Source organism: Podarcis gaigeae, assembly GCF_964106915.1.
Source record: "Podarcis gaigeae genome assembly, chromosome: 6".
NCBI classification, from domain to species: Eukaryota; Metazoa; Chordata; class Lepidosauria; order Squamata; family Lacertidae; genus Podarcis; species Podarcis gaigeae.
In genome coordinates this window covers 15,480,077-15,506,159 of record NC_139682.1, presented here as the reverse complement: position 1 = coordinate 15,506,159, position 26,083 = coordinate 15,480,077, and the positions used below count along the sequence as shown (strand labels likewise).

At 45.9% G+C, this 26,083-nt stretch overlaps 1 protein-coding gene across 3 annotated transcripts; it reads left to right on the top strand.

Annotated features, from left to right (window-relative positions):
• Nucleotides 1–1,989: 1,989 nt before the first annotated feature.
• Nucleotides 1,990–26,083, top strand: TFAP2C (transcription factor AP-2 gamma). Of its 3 annotated transcripts, none has more exons than XM_083744518.1 (7): nt 1,990–2,254; nt 7,824–8,303; nt 10,521–10,572; nt 13,024–13,213; nt 14,904–15,022; nt 19,450–19,591; nt 23,931–26,083. In XM_083744518.1, the coding sequence occupies exons 1-7, from the start codon at nt 2,207–2,209 to the stop codon at nt 24,214–24,216; spliced, it is 1,317 nt and encodes a 438-aa protein (XP_083600644.1). In that variant the 5' UTR covers nt 1,990–2,206; the 3' UTR covers nt 24,217–26,083. The 3 variants fall into 3 exon arrangements, with proteins under 3 accessions (XP_083600644.1, XP_083600642.1, XP_083600643.1); XM_083744516.1 differs by having other exon boundaries at nt 12,991–13,213; XM_083744517.1 differs by lacking the exon at nt 1,990–2,254 and adding an exon at nt 3,997–4,070 and having other exon boundaries at nt 12,991–13,213.

Here is a 26,083-nt window from a genome sequence, read left to right as displayed (position 1 = left end):
CTCAGGAATTCCGAGGTGCATTAGGGGAAGGGCGTTAAGCACAAAGGATGCTTTTGTTCGTTCGCAAGCTTAAATTGTTAATATTTATTATTATGCTAAGTCGAGATTTCTCCATTTAATCAACCCACGCTGCAAACACAGGAGGCTGCCGTTAAGGCCACTTGCCGGAGATTAGTTCTACCGTAGGGCGAGCTCTTAGCATCCGCCCAGGCTTGTACAAAAATCAGTTGGAGAAAGAAAACCCCGCGCTTCGAGTCAACGAAAAACAAAAGGGAGTGTGGTGGCACCTTGAAGGACTAGCAGATCTGTTGTGAAAGTGGTTGCGGTGCGCCACAAGGTACTGTACTACGTTTGCTACAGCAGGGCTGCCGAATAGAATTTTTGCAAACCGGTTAGGATTCTATTTCTTTACAGACAAAGGCCTTCCCCGGGATTTAGTGCGCCTTACTCTTGTGTAAACGTGCATAAGATTTGCAGCCTTCTGAGCCAGAAACGCTGCCCTTTTCTTTCCTAGTCAATGAGTTTAGGATCAAGGCAATAGTCCCGTTTGATGTCCGCGGGCTGATAATCCAGACCGTGGGCATATTTGTAAGAAAGACCCAGGAATCGTGAACAGTTGTCTCAATTGGGCCAGGTCCCAAATAATGATAGTCGTTTCTTGCCCAGGGAGGGGAAAAAAATCTCATGTCATAATAAATCTGTCTTTAACGTACCGCAAAAATCCCTTGCTGTGTTTGTGGCAACAGCCTAAGGCTGCAAGCCTTTGAGTATTTAACTAGGCGCGAGCCCCGCTGAACAGAGTGTCACTTACTTCCGAGTAAGCACTCATGGGATTATATTGTAACAAGCGCGCACGATCCTAGGGGCCCAGCAAAATTGGTTACGGAGACCTAGCTTTGCATAGGATCAGGCTGCAATACGGCTCTTAACTTCGGCGGTAAAATGTGAGCCACTCGCAAACTATTAAAAGTAAAGGCAGCCGTCTCTGGGTGGCGGTGGTGGTTGAAATTCAAAAGCGGGTAATGCCTTTAATTAGACCAACCAAAATATCGTCAAGTGGCGATCCAAGCTTTCCTGGTTCCCTAAGGGACAGCTTATCAGACGTAAGATGTTCTTGAGCAAAATACCGGCAGCTAAATTGTGGTGAGAAGCCGGCCTGGTGGAAGGGTATTGCCCTAGTTTATGGGTTTCGAGATTAAAACACGAAGCACATCAAAACTAGACTTAAAAGTAGCGCGCTGTGCGCAAGGCCTTTAAAAATAGGAGCGGATGGCTTCGCAGAGAGCAGGCGAACGACCCACATCAATTCCCTTTGTGGTTTCTCATCTAGCCGTGTATTCTGGGAACTATTAACACCTATGTTAGCTTCTCTTCTGTGACCCAGAGCAAACTCCCCCTTCTCCCTTTTGGGGTGGGGAGGCAGGCAGGCAGGCAGGCAGGCGGGGGCTACTGCTGCCTCGGTTTTCTTGTTCTCCGCTCTCTCTCTCTCTCCTTTTAATGCTTCCCAGTTTCCAACTCTTTCCATCCGGTGGTTGGCTTGCTGTGCTGCCAGCATCCTCTTCTGGCCAAAGAAGGGTTAACTTTTTTTCTTGGCCTTTTAATTTTTTTAAATAAAACAATATTTTGGAGACCCTTCCGCGTCTCGGCTCCAGCTCCAAACGTGCATGGCAGCTTGCAGCGCTCCCTGTCGTTTGCGTGCGTGCGTGCGCGCGCCCTGGGTAGACATTTGGCCCTTTCCCCGCCCCGTTGCTAGCCATGCGTGTGCGCCTTTGGGCAGCCTGGCGCTTTCCCAGGCGCGCGTGTGTGCGCCTTGGAGACGCTCCAAAGCCGAGAGCGCAAGGGGGGCGCGGCTTGCCGAGAAGCGGCTTGCGGCTCCTTCGCTATTGGCTAGCTTGGCGCCGCCTGTCAGGGGAAGCCCCCGCGTCCCGGGCCGTCCCTGGGGAGGAGCTATGCTAATGAGATTGCCATTAAGGGGAGCCGGTGAAAAGAGGCTCAGTCACTTACTTCCCGGGAAGTGAAGTTCTCTCCCCTAGTCTGCCTATATGCCTGTCCATTAAAACAGCCCTTTGAAGGTGGCGGGGAAGAGCTGCTCTTCCCCCCCGCAGTTGCTGGATTAACGACTTTTGGGCTGGGACGCCCTTTTGTTTTATTTTTATTTTTTGCCCTCTCTGGTTTATATTTTAATTTTTGGGGGATACTGGACGCCATGTTGTGGAAACTAGCAGACAATGTCAAGTACGAAGAGGACTGTGAGGTGAGAGCTTAGGGCTGTGCACGGGGCTAGTCCTCAGTGGTTTGGCTGGGGCTTTCTTTTCTTGGACGGGAAACAAAAGGGGCAGGCGGTAGGCGCATCCGCCGGTGGAATGGGGGTGCTTGGATTGGAGCCTTTAAAGATGTGAGGATGGAAACAAGGGATTTAGAGAGAGTTTATTTCGAACAAAAAGAGGCCGCTTAGGCACTCTGGCCAGGCAGCAAATAATTGAAAATCGGTGGGGCTTGATTTGCTCATAAAGGAAAATAAGGCGCTAGTCCTGTTGAGGCATAAGTTGTAGAATTAATTGATCGAACTACAGTTTAATGCCTTGGATGCCTTTATTGCATTCTGACTTTAAATTCAAAGAAAACCCTCTTGTGCGGGGCAGGGTGTGCAACAAGACATTATAGAATGGGGCACTCTAAAACTTAAAATTGGTGCTTGGATCAAGTTAAGATGAGATGCAAGATGGCATGGAGTGAGTCAGCTTTGCTGCGGGAGCCGACTAAGGTGTTTGTCCCCTAATGAGATAATGAACCCCAAGCATTTTTACGTGGAATTTGCGCAATAGGATGGCAGCGTTTGGCTGCTTTCTGCTCTCTGGACCATTCCGAACTCGCAACTCAAGGTCCCGGACCTTGAATAGTGTGTTAAAATAGCAAGAACCTCCGAACAATCCTCTTTCTCTCTTTTGTATATGCATATAATAAAAAAGATGTTGCAACCAAGGTCATCAAAGCTGGCGAAGAGCGGAGAAGCTGCCTGGGGGGGGGGGGGGACGTGATTGGCACCTCCCCTCTCCGCTTTGGAGGATGTGGCTACTGTCCTAGTCGTAGACTTTCTCGGTAGTACCTAAGCAGCACCACTGAATTCAGTGTGATTACGCCTAGGATCTTCCTAAAAATCACCCAATATTTTTTCGTTTGTGTGCGTTTTTTAAAACCCCCAATTCCCGCTTACTCTAGAGTAGTCCTACTGAAGCTAGCGGGATTTCCCCCGAGAGAAACGGTTCCTTCAAGTATACAGTAGTTGGAGAACTCAAATGAGTCCCTGAGGGACATTTTTCTTGTGCGTTGCACCCCCAGCAATAAAAACGCACAGCATGGTCGAGGTCCAGAGCGTGGAAAGCCGCGTTTGCGCAGCGTCTGGAATTCGTTCCAAGAGCGCGGAAAGTGGAGACAGTATCCTAAGCGGCTGCGGTTCGGTGCGCCCTTAAAGCCTGGCAGTCGCGCTGCGCTCAGGCTGAAATGGCATTTAAGATAATTCTAAAACTGAGTGGTGGGCGACCCCCCCCCTTCCAAAACGTTCATTTTCCGACGGTAGTGGTCCTATCCTGGAAGTGAGTCCCCTGGAAGTCGTGGGGCTTTCTTCCGAGTAGACACCTCTGCGTGTACCCCTGTTTGAGCAGAAAGAAGTCCCTGGTTTCCCCAAAACTCCAGGACAGGGTAGATCTGCCCTCCCAGAAAACACTGAGCAGTGATTTCCCCCTTTTGTGCTCCGACGGCGCGGCGTTCAGGAAGGAGCGGAAACGCTTAATCCCCTCCGAGCTGCTCCTGCTCGCCGCTTTTTTTTTCCTCCCCGAGGTGAAAATCAGTGCAAACTTCCGCACGCTTTTTCGGCCGAGGTGCGTGCGTGCGCGCCCCGTCGGAAGTCCGCCCACGGCCGGGGGAGGGGGGCTGAAGGAGGGAAGAGCGAGCGAGCGAGCGCCGGAGATCTTCCCTCGGCGAGGCAAGCGCTCCAGCCTGTCGGACGGGTTCTGCCCAGCGCGGAAGGGAGGCCGCTCGCTCCTTCTTTTGCCATGCGGGGAGGCAGCGAGGTAGGCAGGAGGAGAGAGACAGAGGCCCCGAGAGGGGATGGCAGGAAGTCGGCGGTCTTGGCATCGAAGTGGCGCCCGTGCCCTCTGGGGAAAGCAGCTTGGCCCGGTTCCTTTTCCTCCGGGGGCGGCGCCGAGAGAAAAAGAGATGGATGCCCACGCAGCCGAGTTATACTTCGAGGACGGCTGCCCGGAGGGTTTGGTGGGAACTCTGGCAGGGCTCCTTCCCCTTTAAATCTGTGCGTGGCGGGCAGAAGTTCAACCGGAGAAGCTTTGCACATTGCTCTTATCCACCCTGCAAAAAGAACCCTCAAAAATGTGAAGGGGGGAGGACAACGGGCTGGTGCCTAAAGTCACTTTTCGTGTGGTTAAATTACTCCGCCCCACTTTCTAGCTAAGGGCCTTGTCCCAACTTCAAGGGGGGGTGCGTAAGGGGGTTGGACTAGATGACCCTTGCGAGCCCTGCCAACTCTGCAATTCTATGGCTGGAAACTGGTGTGTTCCGATCCTCGGGTTGCAGTTAATCCGGATTAATTAATCCAGAATAAGGAGAGCGTTTTTCTTTTTTAAAAAGCCCTTTCGGGATTGCCCCCTCTTACATTCCACGTAGGGCTGCGATAGATTAGGAGAGACTATCTCCTTCCCCCACCCGCTTTTCATGTAAACATTTTGTGTAAACCCATTTAGGATCGGAGCGCGAACTGTATTGCACTGGGAATTCAGGCCTTCCCTCCCAGCGATGATGCAGAAGGCTGCAGGAAAAGGTGCGATCCACAAGGCGCTCATGTAGGTGGAATTTGGGCGTTTTAAGGGACTCCCAGTAGCCTGCTCCTCTTTAACACGTTTGCCCCACAGCAATCGACGAGGCTGCTTGGCTTTTCCCAGTAAAGTGTGCACAGAACCTTTGCAGCAAGAGCCTAAACAGCTTTACTCGGGAGTAAGTCCTGTGTGCAGCGAGGCCTTCCTTCTGGCTGATTGGTGCACAGGGGGACGGTGGATTTGGAATCAAGGAGGCCACGGTTTGAGATTAAGTTGGGGGAGTTTAAAGGCCACGTTAGGACTTTTTATCCCCAGGCCAGTTACTGCAAAGTCCGCATCCCAATCCGAAATGGCCTTTTCTCGGGGAGGCGGGCTTCTGCAGTCTTTGTTGCGGGAGGGAGATCCCAGGGATTTGAACTGATCCCCTGATATCCTCGTGGAGCTGCGCCTCTTTTAAAATGCACTTTTCGCTTTGGAGCGAGTCCCACATAGGGACAACGGGCAGTGCGAGCCTCTGGCATGTTTACTTGGAAGTAAATCCCTCTCACTCTACTCTGTGTGCAGTGGTAAAGAGTGCAAAGGAGCGCAGCCGGAGTTGCAATCCTATACACACTGAACCTGGCGCTCAGTCCTGTGGATTTAAGTGGGACTGACTTCTGAGTGGACATGCCCAAGATTTGCCCTAAGGAAATGGCAGGGTCGCCTGGATAGATATCTGGAAGATGAGGTGTGCAACTTTCTCTTCCTCTTGAAATGAGGTCCGCGTTCGCTTCCTTCCTGAAGGCTACAGTGAAATCCCGCATCTAAAAGTCATCCCAAGTGCGCTTTGGCTTACCAATATATGTGAAATCCTGAGCGCGCGTTCTAGACCGCAAGTCCTTGCTAAGCGTTGCTTTTCGCGTCTGTTTTGGGTGCCTGCGATAGGTGAGAGAGGAAAAAGCAAAGAAAACTCTGAGCGGGTACAGATTATTTCTCGGCAGTCTGACCTATTCATTTGCCTGGGATCAGGTTTTGTTGAACGCCCAGAGAAATGTGCATAGGGACATGAAAATAATAATAATAATAATAATAATAATAATAAAATAAATATAAAATAAACGATGGCACCGTCAGGTTATCCTTCAATCTCTCCTCCTCTCCCTCCCCCCCCCAAAGTCATTCTATTTCTGATGCCTTTGAAGATGGCAGCGTCTCCCTCCTTCCTCTGGTCCATTGGTCACACCGCAGCGTCTCTGGCTCCTTCCAGAAGCCGCTGCCGCCCCCGCTTCCCTTCCCGCAGGGTCCCGGTCGGGATCTCCATTCTCTTCTGATTAACCCGCCCCTGTTAGTTTAACGAGCGTGGAGGGAGAAGCGGCTTTTAAAAACCCCAGGCTTATCAGTGTGGTTTAGACATGCTTTAAATTGCTTGGTGTTTTTGTCGAAAAGTTTTAATTTCATTCATTCATTGATTAATGCTGCGTTGAGGTCCAGGGTAATTTTTTTTTTTTTTTGCTAAATGATTTAGGGGTTTCAAGATTACATGTTTGCTTTTTAAAGAAATCAGTACTGGAAAGGTAGCTGTTTTGTTTTCGGCAGATTTTAATACTCTTGCTCTCTCCCTCCTTAACAGGCGCCCTGGGCAGTGAGTTATATTAACTTTTCAATGGCCACGGAAGGGGGTATTTTTTAAATTAACTCTGTGATGGGCATAGGAGTGTTGTAAGACATTTCCCAAGACAGTGGATTTGTACTTTAAGACAACGTGAAGGCAAGCATTTGTTTATTTTTAAGGAGGAGAACACTAATACAGTCGACATAAAACTTGTAAATCACCAAATTTCAATTCTGGGCTTTTTAGGTAGTAAGGAGAGTACATCTTTCTTTATAATAAATGGGGGAAATTTCCTTCTTTCCACAGTATTGAACAAATTGATTACCCCCCCCCACCCAATCTAAGCAAATTAAATAAAAAGCAAACTCAAAATTTACAGTACTAAACAAATTTTCTCTGGAAGTAAGATCCATTGACATAAATGGGTTTTTCGTTCAAGGTTTTTCGCACTTTGATTTAAGTATATGCAAAAAGCCTACCAGCCCTATGGCAGGAAGCCCAAAGTGCAGTTCTATGTACACTTTGGGAGTCCATGTGCTCTGTGGCACTTACTTCTGAGTTGTAGGTTTGGAGCGCACGTCAAGGATTTCAGGATGACTTGGCTTTACTCTCCTACCTCCCCTTCTTTCCCCTATATCTCCATTGATTTGAAACTGAACTTAAATTAGTGTGTTGACTTAAAAAGTATTTGTATTTATGAATGAGGCGGGAGGTTCCGAAAAACCAAACTGGTCCCAAACGCATTTGCTGAAAATAAGATCATTTGAACTTTCAGTGGGTGAGTGAGGCTGCAGTCCTCAGATAAAATTTTATTTTGGTCCATCAGGTGCTAGTATATAATTTCCCCTCTACCTCATTCAGGGTTAGATTGCAGTTTTCAGACTGCTTGCTTCAAAGTAAAGTTCTTTAAAAAGGGGGTGGGGCGGAGAGGATATTTTAGACTCATCCAGAGAGTTTCATTGTAACTTTGTTACTTCAAATGGGTCATTTGGAGGACTATGACTACAAATCCTTGAGTGCCAAGTAAATAATAATAAATTTCGAAGCCTGCAAGGCTTTTGAAGCACAACCCTAGGCATGTCTACTCAGGAGTAAGATCCATTGATGCCAGGTAAGTGTAACATTGCAACCTAACTTGCAATGCTACCTTGCTCTGAAAGAGAGAATGCACCACTAAGACTTGTCGATTTACAGTGGACCTTGCTTCCTGATTTTTTCCTTAGATATTGGGATGCAAATGTGCTGTTGGCTCCTTGAGTGGGGCTACCAATGACCTCTCCCTCTCCAAATATCCTCCTTTCAGGCTGGTACCTCTTTTATAGAAATCAGCTTCCTCCTCTTTGCTCCCCCCACCCAGTCCAGACCCTATGATGCCTTGGACTGACACAGCATCTTTCTTTCTACAGGACCGTCACGACAGCAGCAGCAATGGGAACCCCAGACTGCCCCACCTCTCGGCCGTCAGCCAGCACTTGTACAGTCCGGCACCCCCCCTTTCCCACTCGGGGGCCTCCGATTTCCAGCCCCCTTACTTCCCGCCCCCGTACCAGCCTCTGCCTTACTCTCAGTCCAGTGATCCTTACTCTCACCTGGGCGATCCTTTCTCCATCAACCCGCTCCACCAGCCGCCTCCGCCTCCCCCCAACCAGCAGCAAACCAGTTGGCCCAGCCGCCAGACCAGCCAGGACCACTCCAGTTTGTCCCACCACGCTCGGTCTGGTTTGGTGCCCCATCTCCCGGCTCTGGAAAGCGGCTCTGCTGGGGTGAGAAGGGAAACCTACAGGCGATCTGAGCTGCTCCTGCCTCACGGCCACGGTCTCGATGCTTCCAGCTTGGCAGAGAACCTAGGACTGCATGAAATGGCCCACCAGATGGAAGAGGTGCAGGTAAAGATTGGCGGAAGTGATAAATGGTGTCCCTGCAGTTCTGGGTGCCCTGTAGCCTAGAAGAAAAGCTTTGGTTGCCTCGCCAAAGCGAGTCTTCTTTAAAGGAAGGGACTGTAGCTGAGTGGTCGAGCGCCCACAGGTTCAGTCCCCAGCATCACCAAATTAGGGTTGGGAGAAAATATTGTCAGAAACCCCAGAGAGTTGCTACCCATCATTGTAGACAATACTGAGCTAGATGGACCAATGTCCTCACTCTGTGTTGAGGCAGCTTCCTATGTTCCATGAGGCCCAACAGAAAAGCAAACACCTGGCATGTGAGCATCAGTAAATCAAATGTGGGAAACTTAAGGGCTGATTTTCCTTTATGCTTTTCATTTATACCTGACTTTCCTTGAAAGAGCTCAAGGCAGCATGCATGCCCCTCCCTCAGTTTGTCCTCACAACAACCCTGTGGGGTAGGTTAGGTTGAAAGATAGTGACTGACTCAACATCACTTCATGAGCATTGTGGCTGAACAGGGATCTGAACCTTTCCCGGTCAGGGTTGGGGGAATCTGTGGCCCTCCAGATTTTGCTGAGCTCCTAACTTCCCTGACCATTGACCATGCTGGCTGTAGTCCAGTCATCTCCACACCACAATGAGGCAAATGGCAGTCTTGCATGGAGTAGAATCATGTGCCCTGTCCCTTGTTCCATAAATGGTCGGGATCCATAGTGCTTCAGTGATAATGATGATGTACTTGGTTGGTTATGTGAACAGGGTTTTAGCCCCCTAATTGAGGAATTGAGAACTTGTTCATTGACTCGAACTCCCACCAGCCCCCACCAATATGGCCAGTGGTTAGGGATGATGGGAGTTGTAGTCCAACAGCACCTAGAGGACCACAGCCACTCCTGACCCTAGTTCAAAGCACTTCACATCTATTTCAATAATTTGCCTTTTGAGTTAGGTCAGAATTATCCCTGCATTGCTGAGTAGTGGCTGGCTTAGTGAGTTTACTGCAAGGAGAGATTTGGAGAGTCCCTCTTTCATTCTCTTACAGAGCAGCCCTATGCCTGCCTGCTTGGAAGTAAGATCCATTGGGTTCAATGGGACTTCCTCCCAGCTAAGCACACACAGGATTGCATCCTTGGTTGTTATACAAAACCATTGCAAGAGAACCCACTTCTGCATTATTGACCAGGTGTTCCTAAAGCTCAGAGTCTTACAGATCTGCAGTGTCTTACAGATTAAAACCAGTCACGTAAAAGTTCCATTCCTTGCACTGTGTTCCAAAATCTGCAGAATATCACCACTATGAATAGACCATACAGAACAGGCTCTTTGGAGGGTGGGAAACACTGTAGACTGGAGCCCCCCATTTTGCTCAGCAAGAAGCTAGACCCGTTTACCAATTTGCAGAATAAACCCTAGACAGATCCACTCCATGCATTTAAAGGACATTCAATGCACATTTTAAGCCCATGTCTTCCCCCGAAGAGTCCTGGGAGCTGTGGTTTGTTGAGGGTGCTAGGAATGTGTAGCGGTGTGAGGGGCAAACCACTTCCCAAGATTCTTTGGGGGAAGTCATGTGTTTTAAATGTATGTCAGGTATCCTTTAATAATTTAACGGTATGGCGTGGCTCTCCTTCCTCTTTGTCCAACATCTTTTTCTTCCGGACTGAAGAGAAGGTAATCAGTCCACAAAACTTTATAATGGTCCCCATTTCGGAAGCCAAATTAGGGCAGCTGAACTGCAGTTTCATTTTTTGTGCACACTGCAATCCTTAAAAGCCTTGGGTGAAATTTATCTCTTACTAGTCATCCTGAAGTCCTGGTGAAACCGGTGTGCAGTTAAGTGCATGGAGCTGCAATCCTAAATGTGCGCAGATACCCTCTGAGAAATAAGCTAACTTAATGAGACTGAATTCTGAGTTAGCATCAGAAATGGGCTACACACACTAACTTGCACCTCTATATGCATTCTGAAGAGAAGACTGTACACCTGATTGTTGGTCTCTGGTCACTACGTGGGCATCCTATTGGAATAAAAGGCTCTTCTTGCAATTAATATGTTTAGGGTTTAGCCTTAAAGTTAATCCGTAGGTTCATAGCCATTTGGAGGAAAATAGCATTGTGTATGTGCATTTCGTGTAGTGGGGGGGGGGGGGAGAGAAGGTGGGGTGTATTTTCTTTATTCCACAATTGTGTTCTAAAAATTTCACATTCTCTCTCCAGCATGTGGAAGATCAGCATTTATTAATGCATGACCAGACAGTCATTAGAAAAGGTCAGTAAATCTGCATTCTCCTGTTGGTTTTTCCTCTTGTCTTCTTTTTAAAAAGATAAGAATTTCTAACCGATAAAGGCTAGTTTCATAGTGGTGGATTGTTTTGGAAAAAAGATTTTCTTCTGTGTGGCTTTTTTCTTTTTTAAAAAACGAAGTTTGTGTAAATGAAAAATAGAGCTCCCCTACTCCTTTCCAGTTCTCTGCATGAACTAGCATGTGTGCCGGAGGCTGTATTCCATATACTGTAACCCATTTACTCCAAAGTAAGTAGGTTGTGGGTTTGACTGGAGTGTGCATTTGTTTACATACAGATGCTTTTAAAGGCTGTTAAAAAAAAATCCAGGATGTGGAATTTGGGACTAATAAAATGGGTTATTAAATTTTCTTGTGGAAACTTTAAAAACTAGTCTGAGCTGTAATTTCCCCAGGAACAGCAAATAACTGTACTTGCCGTACCAGGAAAAAAAATATATCCTGATGCAACATTCACATGGGTGAACTGTTGCTTTTTAAGCCTCAATATTCTATTGTATGGGAAAGCGATTGCTTCCCCTCTTGAGATTATTACCAAGTTATGGTTTTGCACTGTGCAGATTACAGTATGATTATGTCAAGAGTCTCTGAAATGAACGAGCTTCTATCCCTGAGCGTGTAAGGCAAAAATCTAAGGCTATTGCAGATACTTTTGAATTTTTGGTTCCTTATTCATATGGTCTTTGGAAGCAAAGCAGGAGTGTTTGGCAAGGCAGGTGAATTAATGAAGAATTGTCAAAAGCTGATTGGGTGGCGGGAAGAAATGTTCTATTGATCTAATCCAGGGAAGAGTAGATGTGGATCCTAAGTATTACAATACAGGCTGGAGAAAAGGCTAAGAGCTTTTGCCTGTTATCAAATTAACCAGGGAATGCCACTGTTTTGAAGCAAGGTCTTTATTCTCTCCTGCGTCTAGGAGTTTGCTCATGTTGCTTTCCTTTCCTTATTAGAAAGGGAAGACTTATCACTACTTTCATTAATGACCTGGGTGGTGGGGAGATCTCTGTTGAAAGATACAGGCAAATACACAGATAGGTACAGGCAGGCATGGAGGGAGAAAAGTGAAATTGCCTTCAGGCTTTCTAAGCAGGGAGGAATGGGTTAACCTTGCTGCCCTATTGATTCTAAATGCATGGGCTTTAGGATTTATCCACAGTGAAAAGTTTTCATTGGTGGCATTTTTTTTGGGGGGGGGGACTGATGTGGGGGATACCAGGGTAGATGAACTCCTTGAATCCTGTTCTGTGTCCCTTCCTTCCTTCTACTTTGTTTAAAAATAATAATCAAAGGAGAGTTTTTCCTGAAAAACCCCAGGGTGACTTGGAAAGGAAAAATGTGACTGAGAAAAAGCAGAAATGTTGTTTTGCTGTAAACTGTGCTGATCTGAGAATTAGCTCACGGCAGAAGTATTTTTTTAATTTATTTTTTGCTGTCAGCTTCATGCCGCTTGAGAATCTTCCTCTTTTGATAAAGAAAAGCATTGGGCCTGATTGTGAAACCGTTTTCTGGTCCATACATTACAAGGGGGAGGGGGAGATGGGACACCGGCCTTTGATTTGGCAAAACATGACTGTTTCTCAGGCACACGTAAGATACGTTCTACTGACTTGCTTACTTTACTACAATTCCTCCAATGCAACTGTGCATCTATGGTGGCTGCTTACAAATCCCCCCTCCCCACACAAAAAAGCAGGGAATGCATAACTAAAGAAAGAGGATATAGGTTTGCATGAAATATGCAAATGTAGATATGAAAAATTATTACTGTAAGTTAAATAAATGCAATGATCTCATGATAGTAGGAAATACGGTGACCTTTATGCTTGCTCAGTCTGCTATCCAGGTGAGGGGCAGATTCCAGGTTGATGTTCTTCCACCTTACGGTTCTTTGTTGTTAAAGACGGAGCACCTGTTCAGACAGAGGATTTTTCCCTGTCAAGTAGGGCATGCAGCCACCCAATGCCATTTCAGGTTTCAGAAAAAGGAAACTTCCTTTAGTTAAATGAAGCTTGCATTTTATAGCAACAATAAAACTGAGCATTTCTGCCAGAGAAAAATAGGCTGCATTGCTGCAAACTGGAAAAGCAGTTAAGCATGCATATGTATGTATTACTCTTTTATCATTAAATAATCTTAGTAGGAGTGCATCAAATGTGGATGGTCTTCTACATTTTTCACTTTCTTACTGTATAGTTCGCAGTTGAAAGTTTCATGAGAACCCCATTGGGAAATGCATCTTAATGGGTTAATAAAATACAGTGGATTTATGACGTCTAATAGATCTATTAAATGTTAAGTGATTTAGACTTCCCTAAAGGAAAACCCAAAAGTGGGGAAAAAAACACACCATCCTCTTTCCCCCCCCGTATATCTTGGTTTTCCTAGGTCCTATTTCATTAACGAAAAACAATGCATTAGGTCTCCCTTGCCAGAAGGATGGACTTATCGGCGTCGTGATCAACCCCAATGAAGTATTCTGCTCTGTTCCTGGGCGGCTCTCTCTTCTCAGTTCGACGTCTAAATACAAAGTGACAGTAGCAGAGGTTCAGAGAAGGCTCTCTCCTCCGGAATGTCTCAACGCTTCATTGCTGGGAGGGGTTCTTCGAAGGTAGGAGGCTGTGATTTCCACCCCCCTCTTCTCTCCTCCCCCCCCCGCCCCGTCAAAACTATTCCAGTGACTAGAGCTTCTCATACCACCTCTTAAGCCAAACGGCATGTAAATACCATTTTTGTGTCTCAACAATTTTGCGCAGGGAGAGAGAGTGAAACCCAAACGCTGCATCCTAATGCAGTTTATTTCCAAGCTCTGTGTTCACGCTCTTCTTTCTCTTTAGCACCCCTTGCATTTCCAGAAATGAAAAGTGCTATAACAAGTCTAGAAACAAGTTCTCTTTTTCCTGTTAATATGACACGTTGCTTCTCAGTCTACAAAAAGAGAATCTTGCACCCATTATTTTCAGGTTTTCTTACTCACTCGGCTGCCTGTGTACCACAGTGTTTAAATGGCGTTCACATAAATTAATAATCGGCTGATTCCTCTCCCACCTTTCAACCCAAGGGTACAATTTCCAGTTTGCTGTTAAGGATGCCAACTGGCCAAACTTCTCACACACATAGATACGTGCCTACACCCACGTGTCTTTAATAGCAAGTCATAGGTGAAACACCCGGCGGGTGAAGCTTTCTGAAGCAAAGTGAGCCATGCTCCCTTCTAATGTCTGTGCACCAAGCTGCTGTTAAAGGCACAGCTGCAGAGACAGATCAATAAGCTGGCAACCCCTAGGGGGATCATCAGGGCAGCAGAACTTTGTTGGAAAGATGTCCAGGGCTCCTGCTCAGTGGAACAAGCAAGGGGGTCTCCAATGCAGGCATGCTTACTGCAGGCATAGGCAAACTCGGCCCTCCAGATGTTTTTGAGACTACAATTCCCATCATCCCTGACCACTGGTCCTGTTAGCTAGGGATGATGCGAGTTGTAGTCCCAAAACATCTTGAGGGCTGAGTTTGCCTATGCCTGGCTAACTGTATTTTTAACTAACACATATTGTTATCTAAAGACTGGACCCTCCCTTGCCCAAGATCATGAAGTCTAGGGCTAAAAACGACCTCTAACTGCACCCATGGATAATTCTAACTTGGATAGAGAGAGGAGAGATCTTCTGAGCAAGGTTCTTGGATAGGTTAAAGCACACACACAGAGTGTTTTAAGAGCATCTGTTGTGGTTACTTTCTAAAAAGAACCAGAGCTATTGGCGTCCTTGAGGAATAATCAAAAGCATGTGGTTTGAAACACCAAAGGGGTGTGCTGGTGAATCCAGCTCAGACCCACCCTCCCCAATATTCCTCCTTCTCAAATGGTACTCCTGATTTCGAAGGCCTGGGCTGGGATTGCAATCTTGGTTAATATATCTATGCTTGTGCTGCAACAAATGCTCAACTTGATGCCCCATGCTTGAAAAAGGTTCAATTTTCATTATGCCTGCCGTAAGCGTGATGATCTTTGATAGTGTGAATGCAAAGGCAAAGCGTATTCTCTCCCCCCCCCCCGGCTTCCTTTCTTTTTGATCTTGCTTTCTGATGTTTATGTGATGGAGCATTAAAAAGTAGGTCAAAGCTTGTTTTTCCATTCTGACCCCCCCCCCGCCCTTGATTCCTCTTCCCCCCACCCCCGCACAACACAACAGAACTGCACTGAATGTCAGTAATTTGGCATTTCTCAATTGCTTTGAAATGTGGCCTCTTTCAGGGGGGTGCGGCTAAATAAAACACTGTCCACCTCTTTTCCCCGCTATTTGCAGAGCCAAATCTAAAAATGGTGGCCGATCTCTAAGGGAGAAGCTGGACAAAATTGGTCTCAACCTTCCAGCTGGCAGAAGGAAAGCTGCAAATGTGACTTTGTTGACATCGTTGGTGGAAGGTCAGTCTTAATTCTTTATTTTTAAAAAAGAGCCTTCCTGGGTAAAGGACAAATGAGGTGACTTGGATGAGCATGTCCTCTAAAGCTGTGTTGTTCCATTTTCAGACTTTAGCCCAAATTTGCATATCAGGATTCGCTGCTTCAGCCTTTGCCAACATGGTTCTCTCCAATTGTTTCTGGACTGCAATCCCTGGCTGGGGCTGATAGGAGTTGTGGTCCAAAATGATTTGGAGGACGAAGGGCAGACCCACACCATGCATTTAAAGCACATCCAACACACCTTTAAAAACTCCTGACTTCCCCCAAAGAATCCTGGGAAGGGTGAATTTCCCCATTTGCAGAGCCAAAATCCCCAGTAAAGGGACCCCCTGACCATTAGGTCCAGTCGTGGCCGACTCTGGGGTTGCGGCGCTCATCTCACTTTACTGGCTGAGGGAGCCGGCGTACAGCTTCCGGGTCATGTGGCCAGCATGACTAAGCCGCTTCTGGTGAACCAGAGCAGCGCATGGAAACGCCGTTTACCTTCCCACCGGAGCTGTACCTATTTATCTACTTGCATTTTGACGTGCTTTTGAACTGCTAGGTTGGCAGGAGCAGGGACCGAGCAACGGGAGCTCACCCTTTCGTGGCAATTCGAACCACCTACCTTCTGACCGGCAAGTCCTAGGCTCTGTGGTTTAACCCACAGAGCCACCCGCGTCCCTAAAACTCTTATCTAATTACAGTTCCCAGGAGTGTGCTCTACAAATATGCACTGGATGTACTTTAGATATATGGTTTGGATCTGGTTCTACCCTAAGAGTGTTTAACTTGAATTTTTGTTTTGTTTTTTACCACTACCGCATGGTGTGTCAGTGCTGCTGTTGAGACTTGCGCCCCCCATCCCCATTGAAGCCCAGTGCTCCAAAATCATTAGGAGGGAGAAAGAGAGAGATATATAAATGTGGGCAGTGGCGTAGCGTGGGGGGTGCAGGGGGGGCCGGCCGCACCGGGCGCAACACCTGGGGGTTAGGGTTAGGGGGCGCAAATCCACGGGTTAGGGGGCGCAAATTACTTGCCTTGCCCCGGGTGCTGACAACCCATGCTACGCCACTGAATGTGGGGGTGCAATTTCACAAGCATTAAATTGGGGGTGGGGCCACTGATGCAATGCAGGATGTAGGCTGTGCGTGTTTGTGGGGGTTAACATTCATCTGAGACCGCGCAGACTAAACTGGAAACTGAGCTGCTGTAACTCCATCCTTGTGACTCATCTGTGTGTGAACAAGCAGCTGATCTGTGCTTGAGTAATCAACAATCCCAAGTTTTTATTCATAGACATTTTTATGGCAGCGCTTCTGAAAAGATCTGGGTAGCCAACGTGTGCATAGTCTCTTCTCCCTCACCCCCAGATTATATACTTTTACCGTTGGCCAAATAAATTTATTTCTAGGATGGGAAGGCAGTGTGTGCTCCACCGTTGCTTTTCTGCAAGAGCTGCGGATGTGGTGTAAGCAGGAGAGCAAATCGGGTAGCCTCTCCAGTGGAATCCTAGGAACCTCTCATCATTTAACTAATTCATTTCCAGAGGCACATTAGTGTGTGTCCCGCCAGACAGTTTGGCGAATTCTTGCCCCACTGCATAACCTTTGATTAAGGAGTTTGATACAAAGCTTTAAGGGGACCAGATCTAGTTGAAATTAATCCATAAATTAAGAAAGTGTCTAAAAAGAGTTTTAAGAATCCAGAATGAGAATGTTCATTCTGATAACTAGCTTAGGAATGTCCCCGAGACAGCAGAGTTCAGTGGTGGAGAGTTCCCAGTAGAATCCAGTGTTTTGAAAGAGCAATAGCTCAAAAGCTCCATCAGCCTCCAATAACCTTCAGATCAGAGAGAACTGTTTCAAAAAGAATTATTAATATTTTTTACTTGGCGGTGGAGTTTAAGGCGAAAGTGTAGCAGACAGAAAGCACATGCAGTGGTTTACTAAGTGAGAGCAATGCTTTATTAAAGCCATGGTTTCTTTGGGATAAAGAATCTTTGGGATTGCAGCCATGTGTTCTTTTTAGGTTTTCTACAAATAGAATGTGTGCTTAAAGCAAAAGTTTTAATGAAGGAGGAAGGGAGAACTACAATTCCCACCATCCACGACTGATAGCCATTCTGTTTTGGGCTGGTTTGAGTCTCAACAACATCTGCAGGGCCACAGATTCCAAATTTTGGATTTGATGGATTTGCAGTTCCATGTCTTTAAGCACATGGTGTACACCCATTTGAAATAATTAACTGAAATAACTCAGGGAGGCCCTGAGCTAGTTCACATGTGCATGGATGTTTAACTTTGATGAATGGAAAATGAATGTTGAGAACAAGCATGTCTGAGATGATGCACCACCTGTCTGTAGCAGCTAATCTATGCTGGTTCACTCAACACTTGCAAGAGATAACTTGGTGCATGTTCATCACTTTTATTGCAACATATGCAAACCATCCTGTATTTTCTGAGCAAATGTGTTCCATCACCGGAATGCCGGGTCGATTGAATTCAAATGGGTGAAATATGCTTTGCATCCCACATCTTTTGTTTAACTGGATTGTCTGGATGGAATCCGGATCCATTAAAATGAATAGTTGCTTTGCTAGTTGTTTTGATGGGAGTTGTCCTCAAGTTTTGGATGAGTGTCTTTTTGGTTCAAGCTGCACCAACCGTATGGGAGGGGATGCGCCGAACTTGTAAGCCAACCGTGGTAGCTTCTGTCGCTGTGCGGCTTTACAAATCTCTAAGCGGCTCGGAATTTTGTGTTCATCCAAGCTACTTAATTGTGAAGTAATATTTTGCAATCTCTTTTGACATCTTCCAAAAACAGTCTGGGAACAGAGGCCAATTACAGGATGAGAAGGTAGAATTTGGCTAATTATTGGGGTGGGGGTGGGGCGGGGACGTAGGATGATGCAAGAAACTCTGCCTCAATCCTAAACAAAATCCCTAGAGCTCCAGTCCGAAGAGGATGTTTCTGTATAGACAAATGTCCAAAAAAGGGTTTATTGCTGGAACTTGTTTTCAAGAGAGCTTTGTTTGATCAATAGAGTAGCTCAATAGGTCTCCACCCCTTTTTGGAGTCTGGACCCACCATTAGCCTAACATTTATGCCGTGGGAAAACCAGGCCATCTCCCCCCCCCCCCACGAGAGCATGGCAGCCGTTTGGGGCACCTTGGTCTCTGGCACGATTTCGGGAAAAGATCTCCCCCCCCGTAAAGTGTTTTTTTTTGGGGGGGGAGGGGTCCATGATCTTGCAAGGTGCCCCCAAATGTCTATGTGTTTTTGGCGCTGTACCCGAGGAAAATGCTTTTTCCTCGCTTGTGATCTCACATGGCTCACGTGACTTGTGCAGGATTTTGGACCAGGAAAATGGTGTCCCGGATATTTGGGCCACGTTGTGTTGGAGGGTATGGTATGTGAGGACTCACGCCGCCTTAGTTCCACATATTTATAAGGTGACAATGCTACTGCTGAAACCCTCATTAGGTCAGCCTGCAACCCAGTTAGCATAGTCAACCTGGTTCCAGATGTTTGGGACAGAAGCTCCCATCATGGATCAGAGACTGGGTGAAACTGATGGGAACTGTAGTCCAAATGGTAGATTGCTTCAAGATGGTGTGGACCTTCTCTTGTTCCCCGCTGAAAATCACTTCCTCTTCTGCATCATGTGTTTTTGTGTGTGTGGGGAGGGAGATAAGTTGATGCACTCACAAAGAGACAGGCCCTGTCCACTCTTGGGCCTGGCTGTGCCAGCCTGTAGCTCCCGATGTATTACTCATTTCACCCTAGAGATTCTAGTCCTTGATGGTGAAAACGTTTCCCATCCCTAGACTAGCTGATCCACACCCTAGAATAAAGCAATAGGCTAGCTAGAACAAGAGGTGAGGTTTGTGAGGCCTTGGCCTAATTTTACTGGGGCAGCAAGGAGAAATGGAGGACACTGCACCCATATTTGACTCTGGCCACTGGTTGCAGCAGCTTGGTCCCTTGTCTGCACGTGGCCCCTGACAGGCCACCCTCAAGGGTTATCCTGTGACAGAATTCTGTCAGTCACTGGTTTAGACTAAGAACAAAGAAACCCCTTTTGCAGCCTTTGGATATCAAGGCAGAATTGCTCAGGTGCTGTAAATTAAACATAAATTATGAGCCTGCTGGAAAATTAACTAGGACTTTATGGTCTTAAGTAGGGCATATCATGAAAACAGTGTATTTTGTAAAATTTGTGCTGCAAACTGCTTTTGGTTTTTTTTGGAAGGGAGGTATTAAACTAATATTAGATATTAACTTAATATCTAATGTAACTCACCCTGGGACCTTGGGGTGAAGGGTGGGTAATTAATAAAATGAATTAGATGAGGATGATAATCACAGCTTTATTTTTGTGGTTCCTTTCTCATCTTTTCCAGGCGAAGCTGTACATCTTGCCCGGGATTTTGGCTACGTCTGTGAAACTGAGTTTCCTTCCAAGGCTGTGGCCGAATACTTAACTCGGCCGCATCTGGGGCGTAATGAGATGGCTAACAGGAAGAACATGCTGCTGGCTGCAAAGTAGGTATTCTCTTTTTGAACATGAGCATCGTGGATGACCAGTTTGTATTTTAGCATTTGTATCGTAACCCTTAGTTCTACGTAAAGGAGGACTGTGATCTGCATGTTAAAAGATTTAGGGCAGGCATAGGCAAACTCTGGCCCTCCAGATGTTTGGGACTACAATTCCCATCATCCCTAGCTAACAGGACCAGTGGTCAGGGATGATGGGAATTGTAGTCCCAAACATCTGGAGGGCGGAGTTTGCCTATGCGTGATTTAGGGGATGTGGCAGTTGTTGAGGCTTGCTTTTAAGGCAAGGCTTCCTGATATTGCTGGATGGGTCATGCTGGCTAGAGCTGATGGGAGTTGAACAATTACCTGAAAGTTTCCCTGTCCACAACCTATAGGCTCCTACAAGGGCTGGTTCCAAGTTCAAGGGCCCTCTGCCTAGTGTCCACAGATGGGTCCCCTCCCGCATCAGTGCATTTTTAAAAAATTAAAGCAAGCTTAGGTTTCTGAAGATGTTGAATGTATATGTTTGCCTGATACTGTCTTAAGCAATGCTACAGAATATCGGGGTGATTTTCATAGTAATAGAGCAAATTGTCTGAATTCTTATGCTTTTTGACATGCAAAATTTCTGGGGGGGGGGGCTGTTCACTTCCTGGCAGCTCCAGGGAGGTTAGAAAAAGACTCATTGCAAAATGCTTTCAGTTGATCTCCGTTGACCCTCTGTGGTGCTCCAGATGTTCTTGGACTCCAGCTCCCATCAGTCTCAGCCAGCATGGCCAGTGGCTACTGAAGATGGGAGTTGTAGTCAAACAGCAGGTTCCTCATCCCTGCTTGTAGGCAATTTACTCATTGAGACTGGGCAAGGCTCTGACTCCGTATCAGCCTGTTTCCTGTGCTCCTTCTGAAGTTCAGCTGGGTTCAAACTCACCAAAGTGAATGCTTAGAGTGGTGGAGTTAATTGCATGCTTCATCTCTCCTCCCTCCTCAACTGAAAGTCATGCACAGCATCCAAAGGTGCTTCTGTGTTTGGTTTTTGCTGATCACCCACCCTCTCCAGTCCAAGAACAAGTTGCTCCTCAAGGTTTGAGAAGTCCTTTTCAGCACAGCGTGGGATGTGGCTTGGTGGGTGGTGGTGGGTGGGAGGGCTTTGGTGGAGAATGTTGGAAAATTGGTGGGACTTGCCTTGTGCAAATGGGTGTGTTTCTCATCCATGCAAAATCACCATTCAGCTCAAGACAATAGTTCTTTAAAAGACTTCCATTTTGGGGGTGACACTTGCAGATTGATGGGTACTAAAAGAAAGCGTTTGAGGTGAATTTTGTCTGATGTCTAAATCTATCAAATACTTTTAATTTGAGTATTCTTAAAGCAACCTTTCGCTTTTTGTTTCCCCACATTTGTTTTGTCCTAAGTTTTTTTTTTTTTGTGTGTGTGTTTTTAATGGAATAGTGGACTTCTCTAGGAGGCTGAAGCTATTTTGTGTTTTAAAAAATGTTGGATGGACCTCAGGATTGCATAGCTAGTTCCTGATACAATAGAGTTTTATGGTGATTTGTGCCAAAATCTGCTTTGGGTACCATGGTGTCTGCTTAGAGCATTTTGAGGTTTGGAGGGCAGCCCGATTTTTACTGAATCCAGTGGTGAAATTCTCTTTGAATGGAGAAAGGATTTTAAGAAGAAATCTGAAGGCTCCAGAATGCATCACATGTAGGCTATTGTTTCAGGACGACAGCTTTCCAAAGTAGAGCATTACGTATGTTTCTGCATTTGGGGCTGGATGAAAACGCTTTTTATTTTTAAATGGTGCTTAAAATGTCAATAGGAGGAAATAAGGACCTTTTAGCTTTAATATGTCTTGGCGAATGCTTGTAAGATCCCTGGAAGATCAAAAGGCACCACATGCGTTTTGGAGCACAGATTCATCAAATCCTAGTAATACAGTGATCCCTGTGGGGGTTTTAAGATGTGAAACATCCAAAAGCATTTTAGGTGCATCCAGCAACACATTTCCACGTAAAGCCTGCAAACTTGGTGAATGGTTTGGAATTTGCAGGTATTTAAACTTCAACCATATTTCTCCAGTGAGAGCTAGCTAGCTAAATTCGCTGTCTCTGTTCTGTTGCCTTCCATACCTTCTGCAAAACCAAAGCTGTGGAAATTGCCATGCAACTGTACCTTAAAAGCAGATTAAATAAACCAGGTCTAGGCAGAAGATCATACGGAAGGGAAGGTTTTCCTTCCAGTACTCAGGGCCTGGTACACTAGTACCACCCTCCAGAATTGAGCCTGGTGGCTATGTGGGTGCTTGTGCCAAGTTATAAGGATTGGCGTAATACAATCTTTCCTTGCTGCCCAAGTAACACCCTGGCAGCAGCATTCTGCACTAGCTGCACCCTGTGGACTGTATTCAAGGGCAGCCACACACAGTGCATTGCAGTAACCCAGCAAAGAGGTTGGTTCACTGATGCCTGACTGTCCCAGCCCAGGAAGTGTTCGTCACAGAACATAGCAGCTTCTTATCTACCAAGTCAGACCATTAGTTTATTATTGTTTGGGAGAACAATTTCCCCCAGACCTTTCTGGAGAAGCTGAGGGTTTTACCCGGGGCCTTTTTAAACACACTCTGCCCCTCAGCTGAGGCCCTTTCCTTACCCACCTGTGCTTTCAGAGAAATTTTAAATTTATTAATTTTGTATACTACCCTTCATCTGCAGGGCAGTTCACAGGTAGTTTAGGAGTATACTAATCTATGCAGCTGTTCTTTTGGGGAGTGTTGCCTTATCCAGGACAGGCCCTCTCACTAATTTCTGTACCCATAAGCTACTTACCCACAGCAGCTCCATCTAATCATGATTCAGCTTCAGTTTGTTGGCTTGCATCCAGCCCATCACTGCCTACAGGCACTGGTCCAGGACTTGCACATCTTCTTCTGATTCAGAGGACATGGAGTGATAGAGTTGGGTGTCACCTGTGGGCTATTGCACTCCAAATCCCCAGAGGACATCTCCTAGTGATTCCATATTCACACTGACTAACATGGGAAACAAGACAGATCCCTGTGGATCTCAAACCCCTTGCCCAAGAAAGGGTGTGTGTGTGTGTGTGTGTGTGTGTGTGTGTGTGTGTGTGTCAGTGTCAGTGTCAGTGCAGCAGTTGCATAGAAACTTGGTGTCCTGTTGTGGAAGATAGTCCTTCAGTATGATGGGTACCTTCTTCCTAAATGAGGCATTAACTACTCTCTGGACCCGCCCAGTCAGACCCTCCCTGCCACATCTTAAAAGCCATGGTGGACACAAGGGTCGAGAGAGCACACCCACATCCCTGGGCCTCAATAACTGAAGCTCATATTGCAAACTCTGAGCAGATGGTGCTCTAAAGGCCCTCACAGGACCCACATCAACTGTGGGGTCAGATCTGCGGTAGGGATGAGCGACTTTCACGGTGCGCTTAAGAGTGTTTAGCCATGGACAGTCTCAAATTGATAACACGGTGCAAAATAAGCATTTTTTTTAAAAAAACAACACAAAGTAGTCTTATAGGAGGCAAAGAGGTTTGCTTTCCCTCTTAAAATTCTGAGGGCCAATGTAAGAAATTTGTAGCCTTCTCTAGGAATAATAAAAGGAATACTGGCTTCCCCACTGCCCTCTTGAAGGGGCCAATGGCAAGTGTGTTGGTGATGTCAGAACCACCTGTTCCTTAGGCCCCTCTTCCAAAAGGCTCCTCCTACACTTGCACTCTACTGGGGTTGCTTTGCTCCCTTCCTTGGTGGTGCTCTTAGTGCGCCAAAGGGGTGGCTGGTGGGAAAAATCAGCTTCCTTTCACTCCTGCCGTCTCTTTTACCACCTCCTTTGCCCTGCCAGCTTCTGAGTTTTGCTACATGGAAGAACAGTCTGATTTGGTATAAGATAACGGCTTTTGTTTAGCCTACCTTGGAGGGTTGCTCTGAGGATAACAAACACACTGATCTGAGCTGTGCAAACAGCTGACTTGTGTTACACAGGAAATGTGTTCTTCATTTCTTTCAGTTAGCTCAGTGTTCCTCACGCTTGGGGGCGGAGGTCTGCAACTGTTGATGGACTACAACTCCCATCATCTCCAGCAAGCAGAGATGATGGGAATTGTAGTCCACCAACAGCTGGAGACCGAAGTTTGAGAAACAGAAAGGGAGCTGACCTTAAAATATATTTCTGTGTTTTAGTATACATGGGGAAGTGATTAGACACATACACACCTGCCCACTGTAATATCACTCTTGACTTTCTGATTCGGCAAGCCGTGCCCCCTTTTTAACTGTGGAAGCTGATGGTTTTTGTTGAAAGTTAATTCAGTGTGTTGTCTCTTGCAGGCAGATCTGCAAAGAATTCACTGAACTCCTCACTCAGGACCGCACCCCTCTTGGCAATGCGAGGCCGAGCCCCATCTTAGACCCTGGCATCCAGGGCTGCTTGACTCACTTCAGCCTAATCACCCACGGCTTCGGGAGCGCTGCGATCTGTGCTGCCATGACGTCTGTCCAGAACTACCTGAACGAAGCGCTCAAAATAGCAGACAAAACGTACATGAACGCCGGCGACCAGAGCCCTGCGGAAACCAATAAAAGCATTGAGAAAATGGACAAGCACCGGAAGTGAGTGAGAAAGAGGAAGAAGCCAGACTTTTGTATACTGTTTCTCGCACACAGACTTTAAGATCGTCTTGCCTAGAGGGCATGTAGATAATCTTGTTACAACTTGCTTCGGGGCGTGTTTTTCGTTTTTAAAGCATCCTTTTCAGGCTCCTCTGTGAGATACATGTGTCTCTCTTTCTCTCCTTTCTTTAAAGCTGCTGTTATCCATTCATTGTGGGACCAGGGAACCGAAGATAAACATGAGTACAAGCTTTTAATTTCATTTTTTAAAAGAAAAAAAAAACTTTTTAAACAGTACAAAGTGGTGCTATTTTTTTTTCTTGTATGGAAGTTTGTTTAGTGCTGTTTCTCAAAACTTTGAATAAGATGCTCTTTTTCATTGTGTACATCCTGATAGCAGCGTTCAGTTGGAACACTAAACCGTGGTTTTTTAATGTTACCTGAAGCCATGGAATTGAGAACCTCCTTCTTTGCAGTTGCAAAGACGAGATAGGAAGCGTTTGCTTCCTGCCTGACACCAAGTATAGTTTATCCGTATATTAAAAAAGGACAAACCATCATTAGTGTAAATTAATCTGCCCCAGTTGATGCTCTCTAACTGTCTTGGCCTGCAGCTTCCATCAGCCCATGGTAAGAGATTATGGGAGTTGTAATCCAAAATGTCTGAAAGGCATCAAGATTGGGTGCAAGCTATGGCTTGATAATAACAATTCAGAACTATAAACCCCACGCTGACCCGGGTTGCTTCAATAAATCACATGTTTACACACAAACCATTGTTTATCATTCTGAGATGTCACAATAAACTAAGGTTAGTGTTAAACAGAAGGCAAATGCTTCAACTTTCCCTCTCATGGCTGTGCCAGAGAATAAGAAGAGAAGAATGGGACCATCAACCGGGTTATAAGCAGGATTTCCCTGGTTCTGGAAATCTTTGGAAACCAGCAACAACATAACTCAGTATTAACCCCAGGGTATCTGAAGCTTTGACAAGGCACCCAGGACTGTAAATGTAATGGATTTTTTTTTATCCAAAGGGAAGTTGAACTTGGTATAAAGTGAAATAAATAGTCTGACGGTTATTTGAACACCTTGCATCACCTTGCAACCTCTTGGGGGCTTTTTGAGAGTGATTCAGACTTCTAGGCACAAATCCTGGAAGTTATTCTAATGCAGACTAAGCTTCTGCTGGACTCAAATGAACACAGAGCAGCAAGCACTAAAGTGGGGAAGCGGAACCTTCAGCTGCTCAGATCTTGTTGGACTACAGTTCCCATCATCCTCAGCTGGCATGGCTGGGGATGATGGGACTTGGAGTCCAACAGTGCCTGGGAGACCACAGGCTTCCCATCCCTGCAGTAAAGCGTACTGTAGCAGTTCTTCTTACACAAGGAAAAACTAGTTCAAGCTAAAAAGAATGCAAAATAAACTTGCTTCCGTTTTTTAAATGCCAGGATATTGCAGCTTTATATATGTCATCAGGTCTTGTGTTTTTAAAATAGGAAAAAAACTTGAAAGAATAGGCACATTTTTTTATTTTTTTGCCTATATAGGCCAAAAAGTTATATATATATATATATATGAATATATATAAATATATATAAATATATCCAGGGAGGTTTTTATGTGTATAAGGGAAAACTGTGTGTTGGAATGTATATATTTATTTATGTGTAATTTAATGGGTCTTGTAAATAATGGTGAACATTTTAATACTTTTTTTTATAAATGGGCTTCAAAATTTAAAATCCCCCCCTTTCCTCCCCAAAAAAGGTAATGGGTAAGCTCAAATACACTGCTACACAAGTCTGTTTATGCTGGGTATTTAAAAGTGACTTTTTACAAAAAAAAATAAAAATGAAAATCCTGAA